The 26602-nt window shown below is 46.2% G+C and overlaps 1 protein-coding gene across 1 annotated transcript; it reads left to right on the forward strand.

Annotated features, from left to right (window-relative positions):
* Positions 1–3838: 3838 nt before the first annotated feature.
* Positions 3839–7822, forward strand: ASCL1 (achaete-scute family bHLH transcription factor 1). The gene is made up of 2 exons (XM_078655775.1): positions 3839–5005; positions 6704–7822. Exon 1 carries the CDS (start codon positions 4365–4367, stop codon positions 4992–4994), a length of 630 nt encoding a protein of 209 aa, XP_078511901.1. The 5' UTR covers positions 3839–4364; the 3' UTR covers positions 4995–5005; positions 6704–7822.
* The last annotated feature ends 18780 nt before the right edge of the window (positions 7823–26602 follow it).

Raw genomic sequence — 26602 nt, forward strand, 5'->3', positions numbered from 1 at the left:
GAAACTTTTGTCGGAAGGGGGTCCTTACGCCTAAAAAGGTTTTACAAGGGGGTCTCGGCATCAAAAAGTTTGAAGACCTCTGCCGTAGGGTGTGCTGTTCTTCTGAGTGAGCTGTGCATTCATGTGACTCTCATTCTAAGACAGCAGCCAGAGTCCAGTGCCTTCCTCCAGCATCTCAAGCAAGTACACAAACACTTGGCGCTTATCTGATTTAAAGAAAGACGTTTCGTAATTTCGAACGCCGTGCCTCGGTGTCCCACTTCGTGAGGATACGAAGGAGTTACTCTTACTCGTATGAGGCATTGTTATACCTTACAGAAAGAACACGTTTCACAATACGATAGAGTTTTAGGATGAAGAGAGACTCTCGAAATACAGCACAAGTTCCAACGGTAGCCAGTGAAGCACTTGCTGAACAGCGGTGCCCTCCGGTGGATAGTACACCCAGAGCAGGCCCGAGAGGCCTGTGCCCGGGAGGGTCCGAGGCTGAGACGGGCAGGCCAGCTGGCGTCTGTCCTTACGTGTGCCTCTCGGGCCCGTGCCCCGTTAGACAACGGTGAGTGGACATCACTCCCACAGCCGTGCCGTGGACAGCGGTGTGAAGGGGCTGTCCTTACAGTGACAGGGGCGGCCAGGAGAGTCCTTGCCCAGTCCGGATTTTGGCCCAGACAGGGGAACATGGTTTAGTGAAAGCCGCCGACAACTGGACTACGCTTTAAGGGACGGAGGCGCTTCACTCGTATGACTAAATGTCCCTTCGAGTGAGCACGCCCCCGTGGCGGCACAGCCATGACCCGCTTTAAATTCCAGAGTGAGCACGCCCCCTGTGGCAGCACAGCCCTGACTCCCTCTGTTTTTCTATCCCCTCGGCTCTGTCTGGGGCTCGGCACAGGCAGTGTCTCCCCTCTGCCTCCATCTTCTGACTTCTCCCTCCTCCGGTCCTGAATGAACAGCAACTTCAGCACCTTCGGGACAGGACGCGGACACATGGCCGGGAGGGGGGCGGGCGGGCGTTCTCTGCAGGTCTGCGACGAGCAGGGACTGGTGCCGGTCTGTGGGCAGAGCTCTACCCTCTCGGAGGGAGGGAGGGAAGGCGGGGCCTGCTGTGAAAGAAAGAGGTTGACTCTGCTGTCTGGTTCACTTGCAGTCGAGGAGCTCTGTCAGATGAAGCCCTGATAGGTCAGACTCCCGCAGGTGTGAGGGACCGGTGAAGAGCCACACGGGGCTGTGCTGGAGCATTACTGCTCTCACTCCGGCGGCTCTGTGCAAACCCGCTCCGCCGGCACAGGGAGGATAACTGTCAACCGGTATATTTGGCTTGATGGCTTCTGTGCGCACGATTAGGATTCGGCGTGCGTATGTGAGCCCGGGAGCTCCAAAGTTTATCTTTCTGAATGCAATGTGCGAACGGTGACTCGCGCCACGGCCGGAATGCCGGCCCTGCTCTGTGGAGCAGGTCTGTGGAGCATCAACGGGAGTAAGGCTTGAACCAGACCAGAGCCGGGATGAGTCCCCGGGGAGCCCTCTCCCCACATGTGTTACTTGGAGGATTCTAAAGTTCAATAGTCCCCCCTCCCCCCAAAGAAGGGGGGCTTCACCCACACGAATACACCTGCGCAGTCCAGAATATTTGCGAATATTGCATTTGTTTCGTGCAGCGTTGCATACACTACGGTGGGGTTGTGGGTGGCTCGTGTGCTCCCGCCTTTGAGTCCATCCACCAGCGCTCGCGGTGAGCACCGTTTGGAAATAAAGTGGAGCGGCGAAGTGTGTGAGTGAAGAGCGAGAAGTGAGCAGGGGGCTGGAGTGTGCTTAGAAGAGCGGGGTTTGCGCTGAGGAGACTGCGTGTGCAAAGGAAGAGGTGTGAGCAGAGGTGAAGAGCGAGCAGGAGCGAGAGGTGCGTGCTAAAGAGTCGGGCATGTGTAGGTGAGAAAAGTGTATGTGAGAAAACGGGACAGGTGCGGGGGAGAGTGCTGATTGTGAAAGTGAATGGGGCGAGGAGTTTGTCGGAGAAGAGAGGAGTGCAGGTCGGTGAGGGGCCCTCGGAGGACGAGTGAGCTCTGAACTGGAAGCAGGGGAGGGAAATGAGAATTTGAGAGGAGGGCACAGGGGAGTATTGCATGTGTAAATAAGCATATGTAACGCCGTGCTTTGTGTAAGCGCGAGTTGTGTGCCTGTGTTTGAAGTGATTCAGTGAAATGACTGTGTGTAAGGGAATGAGGTGTGTGCAGGAAAGCGTGGTGTTTGCAAGGTGGAGTCAGGTCTGTGCAGGAGAGGAGCCAAGTCTGTGCATGAGGGGCTGAGTGAGGTATGCAGTCGTTATGTGTGTGCAGGAGAATAATGTGTATGCAGGGTTGTTATGTGTGTGCAGGTGAGCTATAGATGTATGGGAGTTGTGTGTGCAGTGGGGTCAGGTGTGTGTAGGGGGTTGTGTGTGTGCAGGGGAGTAACGCGTGGGCTGGGGAGTTAGGCGTGCCAGGTAGTTAGGTGTCTGCAGGGGTCAAGTTTGTACTTCTGAGTGATGAGTTTGCAGGGTATGATGAAATGTGTAGTGGAGCTAGGTGGGCGTTGGGGTGAGGTTTGTACATCGGAGTGAGGAGTGTGCAGGGGTGAAGTTTGTACATTGGAGTCAGGGGTGCGCAGAAGTGAGGTTTGTTCATTGGAGTGTGGAGTGTGCAGAGGGGAGGTTTGTATATTGGAGTGAGGAGCGCGCAGGGGTGAGGTTTGTGCATTGGAGTGAGGAGTGTGCAGGGGTGAAGTTTGTACATCGGATTGAGGACGTTGCAGAAGTGAGGTTTGTGCATTGGAGCGTGCAGGGGTTAGGTTTTATATCGGAGTGAGGAGGGTGCAGGGGTTAGGTTTGTATATCGGAGTGAGGAGCGTGCAGGGGTGAGGTATGTGCATTGGAGTGAGAGCGTGCAGGGTGAGGTTTGTATATCGGTGTGTGGAGCGTGCAGGGGTGAAGTTTATACATCGGAGTGAGGAGCGTGCAGGGGTGAAGTTTGTACGTCGGAGTGTGGAGCGTGCAGGGGTGAAGTTTATACATCGGAGTGAGGAGTGTGCAGGGGTGAAGTTTGTACATTGGGTTGAGGACGGTGCAGAAGTGAGGTGTGTGCATTGTAGTGTTGTGCGTGCAGGGGGGAGGTTTCTTTGTATACCGGAGTGAGGATCGTGCAGGGGTGAGGTTTGTGCATTGGAGTGAGGAGTGTGCAGGGGTGAACTTTGTACATTGGATTGAGGACGGTGCAGGGGTGAGGTGTGTGCATTGGAGCGTGCAGGGGTGAAGTTTGTGCATTGGAGTGAGGTGTGTTGAGGGAAGAGGTTTGTATATCGGGGTGAGGAGCGTGCAGGGGTGAGGGGTAAAGTGCTTGCAGTTGATTAAGGTGTGTTCACAGGAGCGAAGTGTATGTATGGATGGTGTGAGATGAGTATACTATGCGGACAAGCACGGTGCTGGCCCAGCACATGATCCTCATAGGGCTGTTGTGTGCTCCAGTGGCTGGGCCTGTCCACCCCCTCGGCTGCAGCATCCCCCCTCCCCCCCCCCAGCTGCCCACTCTAGTCCTTCCCTGCCTTCCTCCTCCCCCGCCCAGGCTCTCGTCGCTACGCCCGCCCTGTTGATCCAGGGCTGTGCCCGGCACGCGCCCGGCGCACGCACGGCAGGAGCAGAGGGGAGGGGGCACACACCCCTCTCCGAGTGAATGGAGCTGCGGGGCGCGGGGAGGGGCGTCGGCAGCGCGTGGGGCTGTGTGTGCAATGAAAAGGCGGCAGCACCCCCTCCGCACCTCCTGCATACATCACCGACTCCTATATAAATGTAAGGATTCGGGACAGACACGAGAAAGAGTTTGAAACAGCAGCCAGCGCACGCGAGCGCCACGAGCCTCCAAGGGAGCCCCAGTAGCGCTGCCACTCCCTGGCCCGAGCCTCTAGCAGGAGGACCAAGGGCTGCAGCAACAGCATCCTTTCCGCGCAGCATCAACGGGAAAGCGCGAGCAAGAGCAGCACCCAGGATCCCCGAGGGGCAGAACCAGCGGGCACCCTCCAGCAGCCAGGGCCCGTGACCGCCTGCTGCCTCCAGGCAGCCCACCTTCTCCAGAACAGAACCATCTCTTCCTCAGAGGGCGGGTTGTACCCCTGAGGTCAGAAACAGAAGAACCACACTGTCTGGGTGCAGAGTGCACCCCTGACCCTCTGAACCTACAGCAACCTCTCCCACCAGCGAGCCTCGGCAGCTCCAATAGCAGGGGTGACAGCTTCTTTCGAGCCTGGAAGAGCCTCTCTGGTCCAAGCAACTTCACACAGCTTTCTGAACCTAGTCTTCCCCAGCATCAACACCTGCCTCCTTTACGGACAGCGCCAAGATGCACACCCTCGCCCCCCAACAGCACTTCCTGCCGCCCGCCTGCTACTTCACGTCTGGGGGGCAGAGCCTGCAGCTGAGCCCGGGCAAGCCCTCCCCGCCCCCGGAGTCTGTCCAGAAGTCTGCCCCGGAGGCCAGCAAGGGCCTGGGGGGCCAGGGGGCGGCCCTGAAGCGGCCCCGCTCCTCCTCCCCGGAGCTGATGCGCTGCAAGCGGCGGCTGAACTTCACGGGCTTCGGGTACAGCCTGCCCCCGCAGCAGCCCGCCGCCGTGGCCCGGCGCAACGAGCGCGAGCGCAACCGCGTGAAGCTGGTGAACCTGGGCTTCGCCACCCTGCGGGAGCACGTGCCCAGCGGCGCCCAGAACAAGAAGATGAGCAAGGTGGAGACGCTGCGCTCGGCCGTGGAGTACATCCGCGCCCTGCAGGCGCTGCTGGACGAGCACGACGCGGTCAGCGCCGCCTTCCGCTCCGGCGTGCTCTCCCCCGCGCTCTCCCCGCACTGCGTCCCCGCGGCCCACGGCCTCAACTCCATGGCGGGCTCCCCCGTCTCCTCCTACTCCTCCGACGAGGGCTCCTACGAGCCGCTGAGCCCCGAAGAGCAGGAGCTGCTGGACTTCACCAACTGGTTCTGAGCGTCGAGCAGGTGGGTGTCTGGGAAGGGGCCCTGGGTGGGTACTTTTGCACGGGATGTAGCGCCCTGCCTCCTCCCTTGTGCTGTCCATCACAAATGACCACAAGTAGAGCAGCACTGCCTGCAAGGTGATGTGCATGCTAGCATCCCCCTCAGTGACTGCAGCATCACGGCATAGCCTGCCTGTCCCGAGGGCGAGGGGCTGCAGTCACTCATGTACCATCGCATCCTCTTATACTGGCCATCGCGTCCTGCCACATCCACCTGCCAAGGGATTGTACCACATAAAAGACACTCCATACTGCCACCATTCCAGTATCAGCTTTCACCTCCTACCACAACCAAACCCCACAATCAACCTGGCCTCCTGCCTCCACCACACACAGGCTACCTCCTGCTGCCACAACTTGTTTGCATGGAGTGTCCTGCACCGCTATGCACTGTCCTGCATGATACCACCACCCGAGGTCTGCAACAACCAGAGGTGCATTATGGTACAGTCATAGCATACCGCCCCCAACAAGTTCCAGCACACCACCTGATGCATCCTTGCCCTAGTGCTGACATACTGCACCCTTGTCCTCGCATTATAGCGGACCCCCTCTTACTCATGACCTCAATGCTAGCTAAAATCTGCTACGGGTGCTGACAACTCTCAGGGTGACCCCCCTATATGCACAAGCCACAGTCCTAGGCCATCCACCCAAAGAATGATCACTCACCAGCCAAAATCTGTCCTGAATGTACTTGTGAAATGCATATTTACCACTCTCACTGCCCGGGTGATACCACTACACCAATAACCCGCTTTGGATACCCACCTTCCACCTCATGGCCATCTAACCTCGGGTAGCCCTTAACCCTATGCAGCCCTTAAATGAATGAGTGTGCCATTGATCATGCACTAATAAGTACTCTCACTGCCACCGTGCACTTACATAAGACCCTGGCCACAGCTAAGGCTGCCACTCAAACCTTGAATATAGACTGCCTAGACATTCCTACTTCCATGGATTGCTCAGAGTTGATTTACCTAATGAGCGCTATGTATGCTCCGTGGTCTTACACCCCTTGTTGTTGTGCCCCGTTCCACGACTCAACCCCCACTCCCACACACTCTCCCAATTACTGTGGTTTGACGTGTCATATTTCTAATTGTTTGTGGTGCCCATCATTGGTAATGTCTGTTGCCTGGTCTCAAAACTACTTCCTGAAAAGTTATATTTTCGAAAACAAGTATTTTATCAAATAAAGTGTTTGCCTGCCCACGTGTCATAACTAGGGTGTGCACCCTGAATATCAAACCATCAATATCGATGGGACAGTATATCGAGGGCAATCTATCATGAAAAAATATCGACAGATACGACTAGAGTTTCTATACCTAACTCCACATGTAAGTACCCACGCGGTACCTATATCTTCAAGGTGTTCAAGATATGGGTTAGGAATAGTAAATCTATTCTTCCCTATATGCACTTACCCTTCAATATTCTGTCCCTCGACATTCTGTCCTCTATTCCCTTTACCACAATATTATTGGTGTCCATGTAGAGTGGTGCAACCATACCCAGGCCTATGCAGCATGTTGGTACAGTACCAGGCCCGAGCTGTGGCCTAGTGAAGATGTCTCTTTTTAGATCATGTACTGTGTCTGTGCCTAGTTCTGTTGCTGCTCCTTGTATTAATCTGCATCTCCTTGATCCCCAGGACTCTTCGTTGGCCTGATGATGGCTGGATGGATGAAGCACATGCAAGAGCTGCGGCCTCTCCCAGGACCCGAAGCACTGGCTGCCTTTGCACTTCACTTGGGTAACCTGGAGAGACAGAGAGACTTGGACCCGGGCGCCGGGCCTCAGTGGGTCCCCCAAAGAGCTCGTCCTGCAAGGGGGAGACCCAGGGTCCCACAGAATGAGCTGTGGGGCCACAGAAGTCGGCTGCAGCCCCGAAGGCCTGCTCTCCAAGAAGGCTGCTGGACTCAAGCAACCAGCACTATCCGGAGCCCGGACTCCAATGCGGACTCTGCTGTACTCAAAGAACCCTCAGCTGTGGAACACCAGCGCTACCTGGAGACGGGACTTCAATGCGGGCTCTGCTGTTCCCAGAGAACCCCCTAACTCACTGCTGTGGGACTCGAGCACTGTCCCGAGACTGGATTTCAATGTCGAACTCTGCTGTTCTCAAAGACCCCCTGGTCCCAGCCGTAGGACACCCACCCGCACTATGCCTCGACTGTACTTCAATGTCCACTCTGCTGTACTCAAAGACACCGCCACTCCCAATAGACTATTTTTGTACCTGCTTCCTCATAGAATGCTTCCAATCAAATGAGATTTTATATTGTAAGAATGTTTATTTGTATCTATCTCCCGGCCTGTTTGGGGACATATTAAGCTATTTTTGTACATAAGAGATTTATAGAATTTTTGTACAGATGATATATAATGTGTACTGCTTCTTATTTGAATATGTAATGTTATTACCTCTGCATACCTAGACGTGTAAGCCTCACCACCTTGCAGCTGCCATTCTTGTGCCAAGGTCCTGTGAAGGTGGAGGTGGGCTTAGGACCCCCAGATGAACTTTAGCACCAACGTGTCTTACTTGGATTAAACCTTGTTTGTGTAATAACGCTGTTATTGACTTGAGAGCACAATGAACGGACGCAAGCAGCTATTGGCCAAACCTAGCAGGCGGCCCTCCAAAACGCTGCCTTGTGACAACTTCAAGCACTGCCTTTTCTCGACGTTTTATTACAAACATGCAATGGCATTGTATAACAATATTTTATACACTCTTGTTTCGTAATAAAACTTTTTGCTAAACACACAGGATACTGGTTTTATTGTGTTCAGTTTCGCAGATGTACAAAATACGAGAAGATAGGACATACATTCTGGCGGGGCGTGCTCGCCAGTACTAAATAGAAGTGCAGGTACTCTGTACCAGAGCTCGTTTCTCAGAAGTGCCGATTCTCTCCTATTACAAGTATTACATTTCTCTTGAGAAGTACAGGTTCGTGCCCTCTCAAAATAAAAAAAAAGTGCCGGTACACCGTACCGGACTGTACCGGCCCATTTAAAGCACAGGACTGCACGCACTTTTTGATGGGTTTCAGAACTACTTAGTCGTTATATTTCACTTAACGCATTAATTACACAGAACAAGGACAGGCCCTGAGTGCGAAAAGCGACCAGCAAGGCACGGCTGCGCTTGTGCTGGCCTCGCACCCGGGCTCGTCATCTGATGATGACTAGAAGGGGGCACTGCCCCTATGCCCGGCGTGTACTCAGTAACCGCGCGCAGCACCTCAGTGTACCCAGGGCAGACATAGGCCTCGCTTCTACCACATTAGCCCACAAGGCAACGTTTGGTAACCCTGCGTAGTAGAGCAAATAAGAGCGCTGTGTTTGCGTCTGCCCCAGCCCCGCCGTCCTTTCATTGGCACCGTCCAGTCCTGGAATCCACCCATTCTCCGCAACATCAGCCCGCCCCGTCTACATTTTTGGCTAAACAAACATCGCAGTGTGTCATCTGAATAGAGAGAGTTGCCATGGGTGAATTAAAATCAAGCACCCTCCCCCTACGTCGCCCACCCTCCCAGAGACAGAGGTCAGGCTGGGGCCGGTGCCCCGTGACCCCGCAGCCACCGCGGCTGCTTGCGTGTTGTGCCCAGTGCCGTGAGCTGCCTCTGAAAGTGCCCAATTACCAAACCTGAAAGGGGATTTGGGGCTGTTTTGGCCTGGTTGCCTGTTGTAAGTTCGGGGGGACGTGACCGGAATGCTACTGCGGGCCCGGCCTGCACCCACCCTCCACCCCGCCTCACTTGCGCATTCAGGGAGCGTGCACCCAGCCAAGCGGAAGGCAACGCGCAAAAAGGCCTTTTACCCAAAAAAAAGGCAGGACAAAGAGCAGAGGCAGCTCCGAGAGCCTCAGGCCCAGCCAGTCAGGTTATTTACACAGACTCTGGGAAGCATGTCCCGCATTGAAGGAGGCAGCCACCACACCCATTCCAGTCCCTCTTAGTCTTTACGTTGTTTACCCTCCATTAAAATATATGTATATATATATATATATATATATATATATATATATATATATATATATATATATATATATATATATATATATATATATGTGTTCTAATAAATATCGATTCTTCAGATTATCTATGCAGTGTCTGCGTTTGGGTTCTTCCATGAGTGAGGACTCGGTGATGTCTATGTTTTTATATGCACCATGGTAATTACAACCCTGTGTTTATAAGGATATACAAATCTGCAGGCACCAGAATACAGAGGAAATGCCTGCATTGACTACTCACACCTGAAAGGGGGAAGTGTGGGGTCCCTTGTTGTTTGCTGCCACAACCCTGGAAACTGAAAGTGGGTGCTTTGACGGCAGTGTACGCAGCCCTGAATGGTTTATCATAAACCTCTATTCCTCCTTCCTGTTTGTAAGTCTGTAGATATGGCAAGGGAAGAAAGTGCTGCAGTCATTTACGGTGATGAATATAACATTAGGGTAATGTTTCATTCCCCACAAAAGGCGAAATTTCATTCCTTGTGTAGACAGGTGTTTTCTGCCAGGCCCTGAATAGTAAACAGCCAGCCTCATTTAGTGAAAGGAAAAGTTAAGCTGTTGTTTGCTGCACTGTGCAGGGCGCTCTCAGAAATTCACAAAACACACACTTTTGCTTCAGATAGGAAAGGGCAAAGCAGTTTTGGGGCAAATCTCATTACATCTGCTCTAATCGCTTAGCAACACAAAGGGTTTTTTTGTGCGGGCGAGGGGAGCCTTTCTCTGCCCTGACAAGCAGAGTTTGGTTATCTCAGCTCCCCCATAAATCAGCAGCGCCTGGGCCTGGCAGGGACCCCTGGAATCACACACAGGGCACCGCAGCCCGGTTCAAATGTTCAGACCTGGGCTGGTGGCCTGCTTTCTTTTTCAGGCACTACTTACAGACTGAGGTTACTCCGTTCGACACCCATTTTCTACTCCTTTCTTTCAACTCTTCCTCTCTTTCTTTACTTTTTCACTGCTCCTTCTTCTTTCTTTTGCTTTTCATGAACATTTTATCCACCCCCTCATTATTATTCTCATTTGTCTTCACTTGCTCAATTTTCCTTTCTTAATTTCTGTAAGCTCTTTCACTATTACTTCTTCCCTCTTTTACCATCAATCACCCTCTCATTGTTGCACATTAATTCCGTCTCTCTTTTTTTTTTACTGATTCAGGTTTTATTTTTCCCACAACAGTTTTTTCTTTCTTCTTCATCACCGTCATTTTTCTTATGCTTCTTTACCCTATACCTTGCCACCTTTATTATGTTTTTCACCTCTCATGCCCTTATCTTTCTCATACCCGTTTTCAATGTCGCAGTCCTAAGCAGACCCCATCTCGTTTCCTAACCACTGTTCCCGATCTCTTTTTTTTCTCACAGAGACTGTGAATAAGTAATCTTACATTGACTAATAGTACTTTTTTTTATCGGCAATGAAACGAAAACAAGCACTCGCAAGGCCTATGCCATAGGCATGAAAAGTGTAAAAGTAATAAAAGGTCACAATACTTCTACCCACATGTGGTATGCATATGACTGCAAAGTAAAAAATAAGTAAACAATCACTGGTAAAGCCAATAAGTATCGCCTTTGCAACCCTTTGTTTTTGGCAATGATTTTTAATCATGTTGTGCATCAGACTGGCTGCTTTATAGCATGGCTGAAAATAATGTAACAAAAAAAAGCACTATGACACGGTCATCACATAGTTTTGTAGGCGTGTACCAATGCAGATGCTCATCCCTACAAAATGAGGCAAGCATTTTTATTTTATCAATCCGAGATCGATTAGTAAATATAAAATAATACAAAATGCACTTTTTTGATACAGTGCTAATGTACTTTTTTAATATAGCACTGAAGTGTTTTTTTTTTTTTTAAATGGGAGAGTGGGTTTGGGGTGGGCAGTGAGCAGGGATACAGCAATATGGAGTGAGGGAGGGGAGGAGAGATGGATGAGGTGGGGTAAAGAAGGACAAGCAAGAAATATTAATGGGGAAGTACATAGACAATGGAGGGCGGGCGATGGGGAAACCCATGAACAACAAAGAGTGGGCAGCAGCACTGGCTCCTCCGCAATGGTGGAAGAGCGTCGCCCCCACTGCTTGGAGCGGAGTTGAGACGCCCTCTCTTAGAATCAATTGAGGCTCATGCAGTTTGAGCATTACAGGTAGAAAAATGATTATGTGCTACAAAGGAGAGGTAATGCAACCACAATAGTGTTAATGGTAACCATGATACCATGATACCATGATAATGGAAGTTGTAAAATGGGGACTAATACAGGGTCTGATCCAAATGCTAGTGCCTTTTGAGATTTCGATATAGGAAGTTAACAAGGAGGATTGCACTATGAGTCAAACCGTTCCATTGCAACATTTGCTGCAGATATATTTGTGTAGGGTGAAGAATTAATATGTGAATGTCAGTGAAGAGGCAGCTGGTTTAGTCAATAGCGTTATCCTTTATCAATTCAATCCTATATATTTATTAAGAATTTGGATCTCTAATGAGGTCCACTTAAGGCATACATGGGTAGAAATATTAAAATACCAACAGAGGCCAATTCCTCAATGGGAGAAATAAAGTACACTGGAGGATAGTATAATAAAATTACAATAAAAGCACTTCATTGAAAGCCATTGTATCTGCATAAAACAGATTTGTACAGAATAGTTCATCTTAGAGATATCAGAATTCTTTAAAATCAGCTATGGAGGCTCCTTTAGAAAGCAAAGGGAGTCTCTCAATAACGAAATACAGTGGCACAGTAGGAGCAAAATATAAATAGAAAAATATAATTATTGTAACAGAAAGCAAAAGTGCTACAATTTTAGAAGTATTTTTACCCCAGCCAATAACTCAAAAAGAATGCTTTTAAAATTAAATAGGCACCCTACTATAGCAGCCTCACATTGAATCCGATCATTATTAAGGTCTGTCATGTAGCAGCAGTGAGATTATGAACCAAGTAGAAATTCTAAGAAAATTATCACATACTGGGCTGACTGCTCATTTTTCATGATAACAAAGATTAAAAGCAAATATATGTTCCTAAAATGTTATACTAGGGCAATTAAATAGCAGTCATCTAGTATATAAGACCTTTACCATAACAAATAAGTCTAGTTAAATACATGTGCAATTTAAGAGAATAACATAAAATAGCAGCATCATAGAAAACATATTTTAAATAAAGTGTGTCAAATAGCAGCAACAAAATAGCCACAATCATATAGATAGAACCTTTACTGCAGCAAGAGAATCATGTTAAATACAAGCGCAATTTAGGAAAGTAACATTCTATAGCAGCATCATATTAATTCATAATATATATAAAGTGCATCATAACGTAGCAATGTCTTTTCTCTTAACAACGTATTTAAAAACAGTTAAAAAACAAATTATGTGCAAACAGCAATAAGATAGCAGCAGTCACAAGTGCAAACTTTTCCGCAGGTGCGAAATAAACGCAATTAACCAAGGAAAATATAAAACCTCAGGACTTTAGGCGCAAAATTATAAAGAAGCTAATTAGATGTGCAGCCAACCATACACTAAAAAGTCCAGCAGAGCTCAAAAGACGACAAAAGATTGAACTAACACTCAAAATTCATATCATTACTCTTCCTATTTGTACAAAAAATTATAAAATATGCACAACAAGGGAATACCTTTGCCAAAAGAGAAATTATGAAACTTAAAATATGTTCATAAACTCCCTAAAAAAGTTAAAAAGTTTGTTACACATTATCCTTTATCTGGATATAAATCTCAGGCTGCAACAAGAGGTTGTGCCTTCCAAAGAGTATATCTGGAGCCATGGTGCAAATAAGGGCTATCTACTTTCATTCCGTTCTCTGCAGTGGATGTCAGTATTTAGAAAAATTGAATCATCAAGAAATGGTTGAACTGGAAGATGAGAAATGTCATTGTTCATGGCTAAGAAGTACTTATATAATGTCTTCCCCAACCTTTGGTGAGCACCATGGTGGCTCAGAGTCCTGTAACATGTCACAGCTGCAACAGCAGTGCCCATCAAAACAATCCCCATTTCAAAGTACATCTGCTACTAAATCAACACCCTAACAGTGTCACCTCAAGCAAACTCTTTGCTGGGTTGGTTTTGGCATTTTCAAGGATTAAATCAAGCACATAGGTACAGGACACTCAATATAAAGCAAACATCAACAACTATGGGTATAGCAAAAATGTCACAAGAGGACCTGAATGATCAAACAGAATTCTACATTGATAAAAAAAAACCATTGATATTTTGGCATGGGGCAAAAGAAGAGTGTCCAGAATTCAGCATGTTGACAATAAAATATGTATCTTGTCCTGTCACCAGTGTATCATCTGAGCTGGTTTTCAGCACAGCTGCTACAGTTGACACATTTAGAAGGGCCAGTTTATCTCCTCAAAATGTAGAGAGAGTGAGGATATTCAAAATGAGTACACATTAATTCCCCAAAATTATCAGACTCCAGAAGAGACAACAGAGGATGTGGGTTATTTTTCAGACATTTCAGGTGGGGCTTGCTTGTACTCAAGACAAAGTCCATGTGTATGAAGATGAACTCTATATTGTGGACTAAAAAGTAAAACGAATACACTAGTAACAGTACAGAAATGTTTGCTATAAAAAGAAAAGGGCAGAGAATAATGTTTATTTTTTATATTTGGTGTGCCAAGAAATATACATAAACTAGATGGACCAGAGTGCAAGGCACAGATAGATAATCAAGAACACATCAATGTTGGCCTGGTGACTGAGTGGCAACAAAGAAAGGCATTTAATTCAACCATAAGGTCAAGCATAGATTGCAATAAGCACAGCCTCTAAGCCGGCAATGGACACTTCTATCACCTGACAGATCAAAATGCCTCCCTTAATTAACTTTCATTCCCATGCTAAACTGTCAGTGAATATTCAAAGGACTGAGCTGCTTATATGTGGGTTTCATTCATGAAAAAGAGAGAAATAGATAAACACCACACTTGTAACATGTAGCTTCCTTTAAATGAATGTGGAAAATGATTAATGTGACATTTATAAGGGGTTAGGTAAACCTAATATTTTTAATTTTTGGTTGATCATTCTAGGTGCATATTTCTACGCATCTTAAGGAGTGTTTTTTGACTGACCTTTCATTAACTACACACCAGCATCTTTTGGTTCTGCTGAGACCTTGCAATTTACCTTGACTGTAAGTCTCATTTTCTTTTCCTTTTCTTGCTCAACAGGCCTATTGGTAATTGGGTTACTGGTTGAGGGGGTGAAACCCTTCCCAAGCAGCAACCACACTTCTTTCCAGGGTGAACCACAAGCACATCCCAATGTAACCTGTGGTAGCTTGATGCAAAGCAGTCAGGTTTAATTTCATAGCAATGTGTGAATTATTTGTGGAGCACTTCAAACAGTAATAAGGTTAAACCTAACACAAGTAAAATTTCACACCAATTTAGTGAAATAGAGTAAAATGTAAGAAATTATTTCAGACTGAAACAACAATAACCCAATCAGTTGAACGGGAGGAAATGCAATTTTATGGTTGTAAATAAAAATAGTGCCAAGAAGCACAAAGCGCCATTTGGTTGCTCCAGACCAGGACAAAATCAAAAGTTCAGGTCGAGTGCAGTGAAGTGCAGGTTGGCTACAGGGGCCAAGCTTGGCCCATTGAACAAAGTACCTTAATTCCTGGTTTGCGGTGCTTTGCGACAACCCGTGTTGAGGATGCGTCACGTGGTGGCGGTTCCAAGATAGCTGTGGTGCCTGCGTCATCATCAAGGATGCTACTGACTGTAGGCATGTGATGTGAATGCCTGTGTCAAGAATGCATCACAGAGTGGGAGTTGCAAGGAAGCTGCAATGTGAAGTCTGCATAGGGATGCCTTGCTCAGTGACGGTTCAGATGCGGCTGTGAGTAGATGGGTTGCACTGCCTTAGTTCTGTTCGAGGACCACATCTGGGCTGGCAGAGCACCTTTATTTAGGACCACTTCCAAGAGTCCAGGACTGAGGTGGCACCACTCGGAAGGTGAGACTCATAACAAGCAGAGTCCAGGTGCCAAGGTCAGGTGGTTGGAGCCTTTGGTGTCCCTGAGGCTCTGATCAGGAGTTCATCTAACTAGCATTTGGAGCCACTCTTGCAGTCCTGGGTTCAAGATACAGATCCAGTCCTTCTCACCTAGTCAAGAGGGCAGCACAGCAGGGCAGCAGTCCTTCAGATCAGAAGTCCAGCAGAGTGGTAGTCCTTTCAGCTGCACAGCCATCCTTCTTCCTGACAAAGTCCACAGGTCCAAAAGTGCACTGAAGATTCGGTGACTGGTGTCCAATAGACCTGGGCCTATCTTACTGCCCTGAAGTTTCTCCATTTTTGAGGAAGGTTTGGTCAAACATTTCAAACATTTGTAATATTGATGTTCCTTTTGACATACATTTTGTATATATTCTTAGATGGGTGTTTCATATATGGCCTACAGGCAGAATTTAAAGGCAGTTTGTGGATCTCCTCTTGGCTATTGTATTTCGAATGATTAAATCCAATTGGAAGACACTCAACAAGACTGTTTATCTTTAGTGGTGGGTTTTTCATTCCCATAGGTTGGATACAGCCAATTTACCATCTATACAACTGTCAATTCATAGAGACTTACTTTGTTAACCTTTGACCTCCTTCTTATCCCAAATGTGCCTATTAATATTGTAACATGATGTTTTTAGGCCTCCATGACTAAGTTTAATTTTGTTACTACTGTTTGTCAAGTTTCTTCAATGTCTTAATGTTTATCTACATACCCTTAATTATGTTGCAATTCATTAAATTATGAGATGTCAAGAAAAACAATGTACTCAATGTCCTTATGCCTCATGCAACCCCTTGTCATTAATACTTCACTAGATGAGGCATGGTGCAAATAATTCTAAAGCAGACAGTAATATGACATCTAATTGAGGAACCTACATCAGATATCACTGAATCCAATACATTTAAATCTATTGCTGGGCTTCAGGTTCTCAGCAAGATCCTTCAGAAAAGTTGTCACTTCTCAGGCTCATCCTGACGAATATAAAATCTTGGATGACAAAAATCAGGGGTATATTCTCAAGAACGTGTGCTAAACATCACCCAAAAATGTGAACGCACCTTTACACATCGCAGCCGATCACGGGAAAATAACCCTGCGTTAACGCGGAATTCACAACAAGGCGGTAGCAAGCGATAGTCTGCCTAAACCACGGTCAATGTCCACGATACAACTACCATGACGGAGATAAAAACACAAACCACAACGCGGAAAAACGTGCAATGTGCCTAAACGCGATAAGAAAAGAGTGACAACCAGCGCAAGGCCAGCAATACCCACGCGTAATGCGTGAAAAAGCACAAGAGCAGCAGACTGAAAATGCCACTGAAAAAATGACACCAACTGCAGAGTACCACGGATGTACCCTGACCCACTGCAGGGGAAAACATGAACCCCACAATCCCCATGGTGTAATTCCCAGGAATACAGGGCCTGTGGAAGGCCAATGAGAACAGGAAGACGGGGCACATTTGCCAGGAAAATCCGAATACCGCCTCAGATGAACCAGAATACCACCACCAACTGTACGTCACCTCCAACGTGTCATTGGCAACAAAGAGGCAGAGAAGGCACACCACCTCGGACCATCTAAATGCCGTCGCATGGCAGTGGAGGCCAATGGAAGAGCACAAGAGGCCATGGACTGATGTGAATGGCAAAACCAAGTAGAAACTCGCTGCCAACACGTAAGCAGCAAAGCACCCCAGAGGAGGATGGCCAGCAGAACACCAGGAGTTGAATGACATGGAAACGATGGTGGCCACAGTCACCAGGTGGGAGATGTAGACAAGACTCGGGGATACAGACACTGTCCAACATGACCCAACACCCCATCAATAGGGTGCGCAGCGACCAGCGAGAGGGTGGACAGGGGGAGACAGACCCAATGGCACACATGCACAACAAAGCAGTGCACATTGCACATCCACAATGACTCGGGATCATGTCCCTGATCTCACGGGAACACCTCAGCACACACACAAACACCAAGTAGTCCCACTTACACCATGTGCCCAAAGGTGCACCCACACAAAACAACAAGCACACAACCAACACAAGCACACGTGTGAAACACAGCAAACAGGCATATACGTCAGCCACACTGACAATGCAAGAGACACCACATGATGAGTAGCATGGCAGCTGTTCAATCACCATGACTATGTACATGGCACAAAACTGAGGTGGCTGAGTGCGGACCACAACCAGATTGAAGCAGGTCACACTCGGACACAGCCACCTGCACAAACAACCCTTGATGTCAATGACACATCTGTGGACAAACCATGCCCAAGTGTCACAACTCGACAAAGAGCACAAGTTACCCAAGTCTGCAACATTTCAGCACCATGGAAGCACTGAACTGACAGGTGCACCGCATTAAAGGGACCAGTGGCAGACAAATCAGAGATGCAGGTGCGAATCACCAACCGTGCAGAATACGCACTTAAGTATGAGTGCACCTCGACATTGACAACATCCTGGTACAAAGAGCAACACCTCCACAACAGAACACAGGCCACAACTGCTGCCGCAAAAGTGCACCACATGGTAAATCACATCTGGCCCTGCATGGAAAAGTGACATCACAATGTACTAGTACAACCTGCAAACTTCAAATATGTTTTATTCACACATGCTGTATTTTTTGACATTTTGTACTGTCTTATGACAGCCAGGGGCGGCCCCAATGTCATGTGCATATGAGAAGTACTTGTCAATGATGGTGTTCCTACAGGCCATTCCTGCCGCAGCTGCAGAGGGATGTGGGCCACCTGCCCCATTATTTCCATCATCATCCGGGACTTCTGGAACTGGTATCCATGGGCCATTGGTGCGTACACAGATGTTGTGCAAGACACAACATGGAACGATCATCTTACACACGATCTCTGGGCTGTATAGGAGCTTTCCACGCGTGCCGTCCAGGCACCCAAAACGTGACTTCAACATGCTAAATGTGCATTCAACGATGCCCCTCGTGTGTATGTGGACCGAATTGTACTGCCTCTGGGCGGGTGTGTTCAGATCTCGGAGGGGTTTCATCAACCAAGGGCAGTGTGCATATCCTTGATCACCTGTGACAGTGCAGGGAGAAAAGAGTCAATACTTGGTTTGGCAGGATGTGATGGCAGTCCCACTGATACAGTGATGCCTGTGCTTGCTGTGTGTGGGATGAGTTTAAGCCAGCCCTCAGGGAGTAGTTGAATGCCTGCAACAAATCCAACAGTCATCAGGCACTCAGACAAGCAATGGCAGGACAACAAAGGGGGATGACTTGAGTCACACAAGATTAGTGGCCCGGCTGCACAGCAGCCGATACGGGCCCACCGCCACAGGACGCTGACCTGCGGGAGACTGGGGCAGGGTAACGAGTATGGAGCAGGTTCTCGTTGAAGTTGATGGAGTGTGTCATGGAGTGACTTGGTGGACAGTGGAAGATGTACCCCCAGGGCATGATGCAGAGGGCACATGCCAGCTGAGTCCTGCAACCTGTAGGATCTGAATGCCACCGACTCATGCCAAACACCAAGTATGTACCTGCCCTTTGCTGACGAGAACCCCCAGGCTACAGGCTCAGATACCAACAATGGTAGTGGCACCATGTGTTGCCGGCTTGCAATGAACAGGGTTAGTGGCACCACGTATCGCCGGTTTGTGTTGAACAGGGTCAGTGGCACTACGTGTCACCGGCTTGCATTGAACAGGGTTAGTGACACCACGTGTCTCCGGCTTGTGTTGAACAGGGTTAGTGGCACCCCGTGTCGCCGGCTTGCATTGAACAGGATCAGTGGCACCACGTGTCGCCGGCTTGCATTTAACAGGGTTAGTGGCATCACGTGTCGCCGGCCTGCCATATGGAATTATGCCTCACTGATCGAAGGGAGTCTGGTGCTGTGGCCGCTGCCATGGATTTGGGGTCACTGCCATTCAGGACTCAGGACACAGTTCCACATGTGGGGCCCACTGTGACGAAGGGGACGCTGGTGGAGTATGTCAATGAGAAAGGAGTAATGTGGTCCAGTGTCCTGGGGGCCAGCGATTGTCTGCGGAAGCTGCAGAGCTTGTGGGACTGGGGCGTGGAGCTTGCCCGGGCTCGTGGTGGGCCCTCTTTGACACATGGCGGTATAGGCAGGTGAGCCGTGCAGCCTTGGGGCGCTGGTGAGGGCAGGCCTGGTCTGGGTATCAGCGTCCTGGGGTGCAGCAGGCACACAGGGTCGCAGGCCCGCTGTTCATGACATCTGCCTCACGGAGGACTGTGAGGCGATGCCCTGTCAGTGACATTGGCCTTTCGGGAAGAGAACCACGCTATGCACCACAGGGTTTTTGTCCACCCCTCTGTGCAGCATTGGTGTACTCAGGTCCCTCCCACTACGCTCACACACACAGGGGGGGAGCGTGTGATATTTCCGCTATCTTATCCCCGGCCTGGTGTGACATGCTTGCTTTCACTGTTCGCTACTCTCCAGTCACCAGCACTTGTGGTCTGCATGGACACGGCTGTGGTTTGCCTACCCATGTCTGTCCTGCACATCCACGCCTCACATGCCGTTGTGTACATTGCCATTCACAAGTCACTTGCATCCTTCGCACATGGTTGCATTCCGCATCTACACATGTTCAGCTGTTGTGTGGCTGCGGTGCTATGATATGGCTGTATTGTGTGCAGGGGTAGGCCAGGATCACCATGGAGTGGTGTTTTCGTGTCTGGTAGATGGGCATGTTGTTTGACATGTTGTATGTGGTTTGGTCACATGTGCATTCCCACAATTGTGCGTTGTGTGATGGTGGCTTTGAGGTGTGTGGTGTTTTGATTTGGCACTTACCAATGAGCAGTCCAGTTCCCTATGTGCCATTCTGGAAGCACTGGTTGATGGTGGACTGTTGGACGATGTAGGAATCGTGCACACTGCGCAGTAGGTTGGAACGACATTCGTGAAGAGTCCCCGGTGGTCCACTATTGCCTGCACATTGATGGAAGGCGTGTGCTTTCCGTTACGGTAGTGGTGTGCTGTATCTGCAGTTGGCACAAGTGAGACATGTGTGCAGTCTATTGCCCCCAACATGGCCGGGAATCCGGCTATGGCGTAGAAGCCTTGCTTGGTCTCCTGCTGTTCCTGCACAGTGTGGAGGAAGTGAAGGTACTGGGGTATGAAGCTGAGGATGGCACCCAGGACAGGTGTGATGAACTTTGATAGGGCTGGCTGTGAGACTCCTCCGACACTGGCAGTTGTTGGTTGGAAGGTACCAGAGGCCAACAGGTACAGCATAGCCAGCTACTTTGTCTGCAGAGGGATGTTGGTCCTCCGCTGTGTTGGGACCGTCAACCTGTGGGTGATATGGGTCATGATGCGGATGATGGTTGTCCTTTTGAGCCTGGGCAATGACTTCCTCGGGTGATAGGTCAGTGAGACTGGTGTGTTTTCGGTACTTCCACTGTCTTACTCTGCGCTGCCTCTGTGGTGGTCCGGGAGGGGGCGGGTCCAGGTCCTAGGTGTGGTGGCGGTGGGTGTTGTGGTCTCAGCTGCATGATGAGTAACTCCATGGCTTTGTTTGTTCTTCGGGTGTGGCTGTTTGTGGGGCTCTGTTGCCTACTGCAGGTAGTCGATCGGCTTTACACCTGCAGGAGGCAGGTGTGAAATACCTGCTGCTACTGCGGCTTATAGCATGGTTGTGGTTCGCATTGCAGATCTTACATTTAGTTGTGAAAGTGGTGTTGGGTTTTTTTCGTGTGTTTTTGCATAGGTACACCTACTCTACATCTCATTAGGGTGAGTTGGTGGTGTCCACCGTGGAGATACATTTTGGGGCAGTTATCGCAGGAATACAGATGCTGTCTGTAGTTTGCAACAGCTTGTGAATGGGGTGCTAAATCCATCTCCACATTTGTTACATTACGGTGGGGATAAATTGGAGTTGTGTCCTTGTGAATATCAACCTTAGAGTTTTGCACCAAGCATGGGTTGAAAACTGCCTTGAGGCTCTTTTGGAGATTGGAAACTAAGAAGGTACCAGATGTTCCCAGTCATCAACACTGTGAATCTCATAATGGTTTGATGATTGATGTTAATTGTAAATATGACCAGGCCTGCTGCAAAGTGGAGGTAGGAATGATAGTGGCCACATGGTATAACTGGGGAAATCCAACTCACAAAGTTTGATCATGGACCTTTGAGACTCTGGAAGTCATCATTATCCCATTTCTATGCCATGTGCTTGAGATCATTGATAATTGTCATCTAAAATCAAGATCTCATATATTAGTTATCAGGGGACATTACTCAAATCTTAATCAAGGTAGATAGGAGCTACTCCAAGTAGGCCATTCATACTTATTGCTTGAAAGAGATTTATAACTACCAGGATATGAATACTTATGGTGGGGTCCAAAACTAGGTTGATTACAACTGGTCTTACCAGTTTCATACCTCATATATTTGATCAAGTGATTCAACCTAAAGATTATGTTAAGAATCTATTAGTCTCACTTGATAGCACACTAACTATGAAGTGTCAGACAGATAGCATAGAAGTATCATAAATCATCTACATTGCTTGGAAATAACAATACATTATTTTCCTTTACAATACAGATATATTACTATTAGATCCAAAGTCAATTCAATATTAGAATTCAGGACTGTCCTATATTAAGTAATCACTATAACGAAGTTAGCCCCCCTTCAAACAGCAAAAAAATTGAGATCTGTGTGACAGCTGGACCTACAGAAACAATCATGTTACTGAGACAAGAAAAACCCTTCTTTGGCTCCCCATTTGGAGCCTGTATCAGAAATAACTGTCTTTGTATGTGTTTTACTCACAATGAAGATAGCTTCCCTATATTTTCTTCAAAATAAAATCAAAATAGACAACCTCCTTAGGGCTTCACACAAGGGAATCTTTTTGATTAGATGTCTGCAAATATCTCCACTAGTGGTGGGAGAAGACTTGTATGTATAGCCATGCCCTGGAGAAAGAATCCTCTGGAACATAAAATATTTGATTCCAGTCTCCAAAATTGTAGGAAAAAAAAGAAGCATACATTTTAGAACATCTTCTTTGGCAATTTGTTACTGACTGGCACTTACAGATGTTTGGTACAAAGTGCACTGTAAAAATAATAACAGCAATGATAACAACAATACTACTACTCCTACTACTAAAACTAATAATAGTAATAATAATAATTTTCCATATTCGGTATATTAAACCTGAGCGCATCCCAGTGTGTAAGAGCCACTTCAGTTCAATTTCACTTTAGATACATGTTGCACAGTCACAGAAAGATGCTTTTAAATACAGAAAATATATTGTTAGTTTTCATTGAAGCAGCGTGACTGTGAACATTCAGGAAAAAAATCAAAATGACATTAATGAAAGCATCGAGTGATTCACCTTTTTATTAGGAATATTGTGTAACCAGGCTAGATACAGCGGGTGTCTATTATTTTAAAGTGTCTTTGTTAGGCAGGGTTTTAAACCATAGGGGTCACGTCCGTTATGGGGGCCTGGTAGGACGTATTAAACTTATATAAAATAGAAATTACCTGGCCTCCAATTCGCAATACTGCTTTTTTATTCAGCAGATTTTGAATACAATACTTCAGTCATTGTACCTTACTTTAACAATGTAATCTATTGAAATCACCTTTAAGCAACAGTTATTCATATTTGATGCATTCCAGGTTACACATTTCATTCTTCAGAACATAATTCGCTTATCAAAGTAACATAAATTTGTGCGAAAAATAATGACAAAAACATTAACACCATATCAATGCAATAATACTTTTAAAGATTTTTCCATAGTTACACCAGTTAATATTGTAAGTAATCAGCCTGCCTGTGCTAAGATTATTTACACTTTTTTGTTTTACAAAGCACAAAAACAGACTCGCTATGGGGAAATAAATGTTTCTTTTGTTCTTTCTAGGGGTATATTTTATGTTGTTACACCCTCACAAGATTCCCACTCAATATGGATCCCTCGTAGACGGGAAGGGAAAAATCCGATGCGTTTCCAATCCCCCTCTGAGTTTGGGGATTATCGTCAGGGCTGAACCATGGTGTAATCTCTGTGTTTTAAATACAAAAGGGGAAGGGTAAAGAGAACCAACACCATAGATTAGAGCTCTATTTCTACACCTCTCTTCTATATGTAATAGATTCTAAAGAGACAGTTTATGTACCTGGTATTCGTTAAATTAACTCGCTCTTGTTGTGCACATTCTTTCTGTTGCTCACGTGTACCTAAACATACTGAAATAAATTGTGTAAATGAATGAGTCTGGAATTTCGTATAATCATTGTCAAAACAGGTTTGTTTGAAGCTTACTGAGTATTATCATGGGTGTTTCATTCCTTGTTTCCGGTACAACCACATTATGGTTGTACATTGTGCACTCCTCAATTGCAATATATCACTTCAGTCTGTTTCACAATCTTGTTTGATGACAATTGAATCCTGCGAGCACAGAAATCTCATAAAAAGTTTATAAACAAGTCCACCGTAAAACTTATAAGAGACTCACCAATTCCCATGCGAATTTATTCTTCAGGTCGATACATCTTTGTCACTGTGTTACAATTTAACACACCCCGAATACATTTCTAAATGAATCATTAACTTCTCAGTATGTATGCTCAGTCAATGATGAGAGATTTGGTGAAGTTTTAAAAGTTGTATTTTCTCATTAAGAGATTAGTCCGTATCTTTGTCTATTCATTTAGGTTGGTCAAATAAGTCTGTTTACAGAAATATCAAGAACAATATGGTTAGAATTAACAATGAAATTAAAAGCATGTTCCATAAAGGAATTCATTCCCATCTTAATCTAAATAGACCTAATTTATCCTAGCCAGAACCCCTAAAGAGCAAGAGAAAATATGGAGCATCAGGCTAATAGCTATAACAGTTTGAAATCCCCATAAAGAGTAATTCTGGAAACTCAGCCGAGTTCCCTCAAAGCTGCAGTAGCAACCTTTAACACAGGTATAAGGAAATAATCACAGCAGTAGCTATGATCAGCATGGAAAGAGTGTTCAAAAAGGCATCTGAATAACAGAAAATCACCATTATCCATAGCTTACAGCAATTTCAGGCAAGAGAAGCACAGTCACGTACTAGAGCTCATGGCAAGGGGAAGATGTGCATAGAATGCATTGCCTCACATAGTACGTTGCAAACTCTCAATGTTGGATCATCTCTAGCCAATAGGAAAGAAACTTCAGATGGCCCAGCGTCTTCTCTCTAGATTCCCACGGTAAGCATCCATGTTGAAAAGCAATACATCTCTGAATGTTCACTGAATTGTGTAACAATGGCCTGCTCTATGAAATGAAACATTAATTTGTAGCATGTCCTAGTTAGATAATAAGACTCAAATCTATAGAAATATACTTGTTCATTACAAGTGGAAAAGGTAACTATATAAAATGCAATGAAGTCATATAGTGTGAGAAAGAAAAGAAATACATATAGCAGTAAACAGCACATTTCACAAAGATTTTAAGGTCTACAGTTCATTTGTATTGTTAAATTAGGATTTACAAAAAGGCTTTTCTTTTATTAAAGGGAAAGGAATGAATAATAGAAAATAGATGTGAAAGAATTACTGAAATTGGAGCTTTCTGCAGAAATAAGCAGCATTTTTCTTTTTTTTGCCATTTAATAAGAGCACATTTTCTCTAAACTTTATATTGACACACATTTCCTAGGTTAAGGTTAAGATATATTTCTACATTGTCATGTGGTGAATTTACGTCAAAAATGTAAACTTCCTTAATTCTAACACTCACACCCTAACAACTAATTGCATGCACCTTTCAGGTGTCTGTTAGTGAGCATGTGGTTTTTTATATTATAGATATCCCCTGATGAAGGACACCGTATCCGAAATGCATTGGACATTTCTTTGTCAAAGGATCGAAGGATCTATTTGCATGGTAAATAGCCAACTGAGGCTATTGTATGAACAGCATAAAGAATTCAGTTCCAAAGATTAAAGGGTCTTGAAATAAAAAATATACATAAAACAGCGTTCAATTGTCTGTATGGTGCTTTGCCTGTTTCTTTCAGTGAGACCTGGGACTAAAAATATTATCAACTTAGATTCTACAGTGTCATTTTTGTGACCTTGGACAGAGGTCATACCAGCTTTGAACTTTTGAGCATTTTAACCATGGATTAAGCTGGAGTGTGTTTGGAAACTAATAGTGTTGTTTATTCCCCTCACAAAGATGCAGTTTTATCATGTGTTAAATCAAATTGTTATAGTACATCAGGGTCTGTGATGAGTTTAGTATTTAATCAGTTTATACACTTGCCACAATTTACAAATTTAAAATTCAGGCAGAGTGGTCGACTTCGATCCATTTATCCTTAGGTGATTAGCTTTGTACAGCTAGTAAATGGTTCACTGTAGAATATCGATGTTAAAAATATCTATGTTTGAAAAAAAAATAGACTACAACAATATTGACTCACATACCTACACAGGTAAGTACAAAAATATAGAATACATTTTTTTTAAAATATATCAATTTATATATATATATATATATATATATATATATATATATATATATATATATATATATATATATATATCTATATATATATATATATATATATATTACCTACTGGCGGTCGCCAGTAGGTATATATAGTTAGGATTTTTTCCCTATGGGATTTTTGAAAATTCTATGTCTAATAACTTTGGCGTTTGTGGACGGAATTGGCTGAAATTTTCAGGAAAATGGCACATTTTGTTTCTGAGCAGCCCTTGAAAATTTGGGGGGGGTTCGTCAAGGGGGGGCCGAGAAAAAAGGGGGGTCCCAAAACGTGTTTTTAACATTGAGTTTTCCATAGGGCGGTTGGCCTCACTTTTAGCTCGAAGGGCTGAATGGATTTGCACGAAACTTGGCAAAATTGTAGGGACTGGTAGCCCGATGTGCCTTTTGTAGGTCTCAATATATGTGCTTCAGTGGATTTTGAGAAATTAACGTTCAAAAAAAGATATATATCTGTAACAGCGGACCGGGCTGCGCTCCAGTTCGCGTACTTTTCGCGCAACGGAGCTTTGTGAAGCGAAGCTGATTGGTTCTCCGGCGTCTGTAAACATTCCAAACAGTCCGTAGCGGCCGCCATCTTGTCTCTCGGTAGGATCGAGAGACAAGAGGAGGCCAAAGCGAAGGGGCAAATGACCATAAGGGGGCATAGTAGATTCTCGCTGACCCCCTAGGTTTGATGTGGAGGTTTTAAAAGGGCCCCGCGGGGCAAAAAAAAAAAATAATAATAATAATCGAACGGCTGAATGGATTTGCACGAAACTTGGCAAAATTGTAGGGACTGGTAGCCCGATGTGCCTTTGCTAGGTCTCAATATATGTGCTCCAGTGGATTTTGAGAAATTAACGTTCAAAAAAAGATATATATCTGTAACAGCGCTC

The sequence above is a fragment of the Lissotriton helveticus genome, chromosome 1_1 (genome assembly GCF_964261635.1).
Source record: "Lissotriton helveticus chromosome 1_1, aLisHel1.1, whole genome shotgun sequence".
Classification (NCBI taxonomy): Eukaryota; Metazoa; Chordata; class Amphibia; order Caudata; family Salamandridae; genus Lissotriton; species Lissotriton helveticus.

Excerpts from the sequence above, each read along its gene's own strand:
- ASCL1 (XM_078655775.1), top strand. The coding sequence starts at position 4,365 with ATGCACACCCTCGCCCCCCAACAGCACTTCCTGCCGCCCGCCTGCTAC.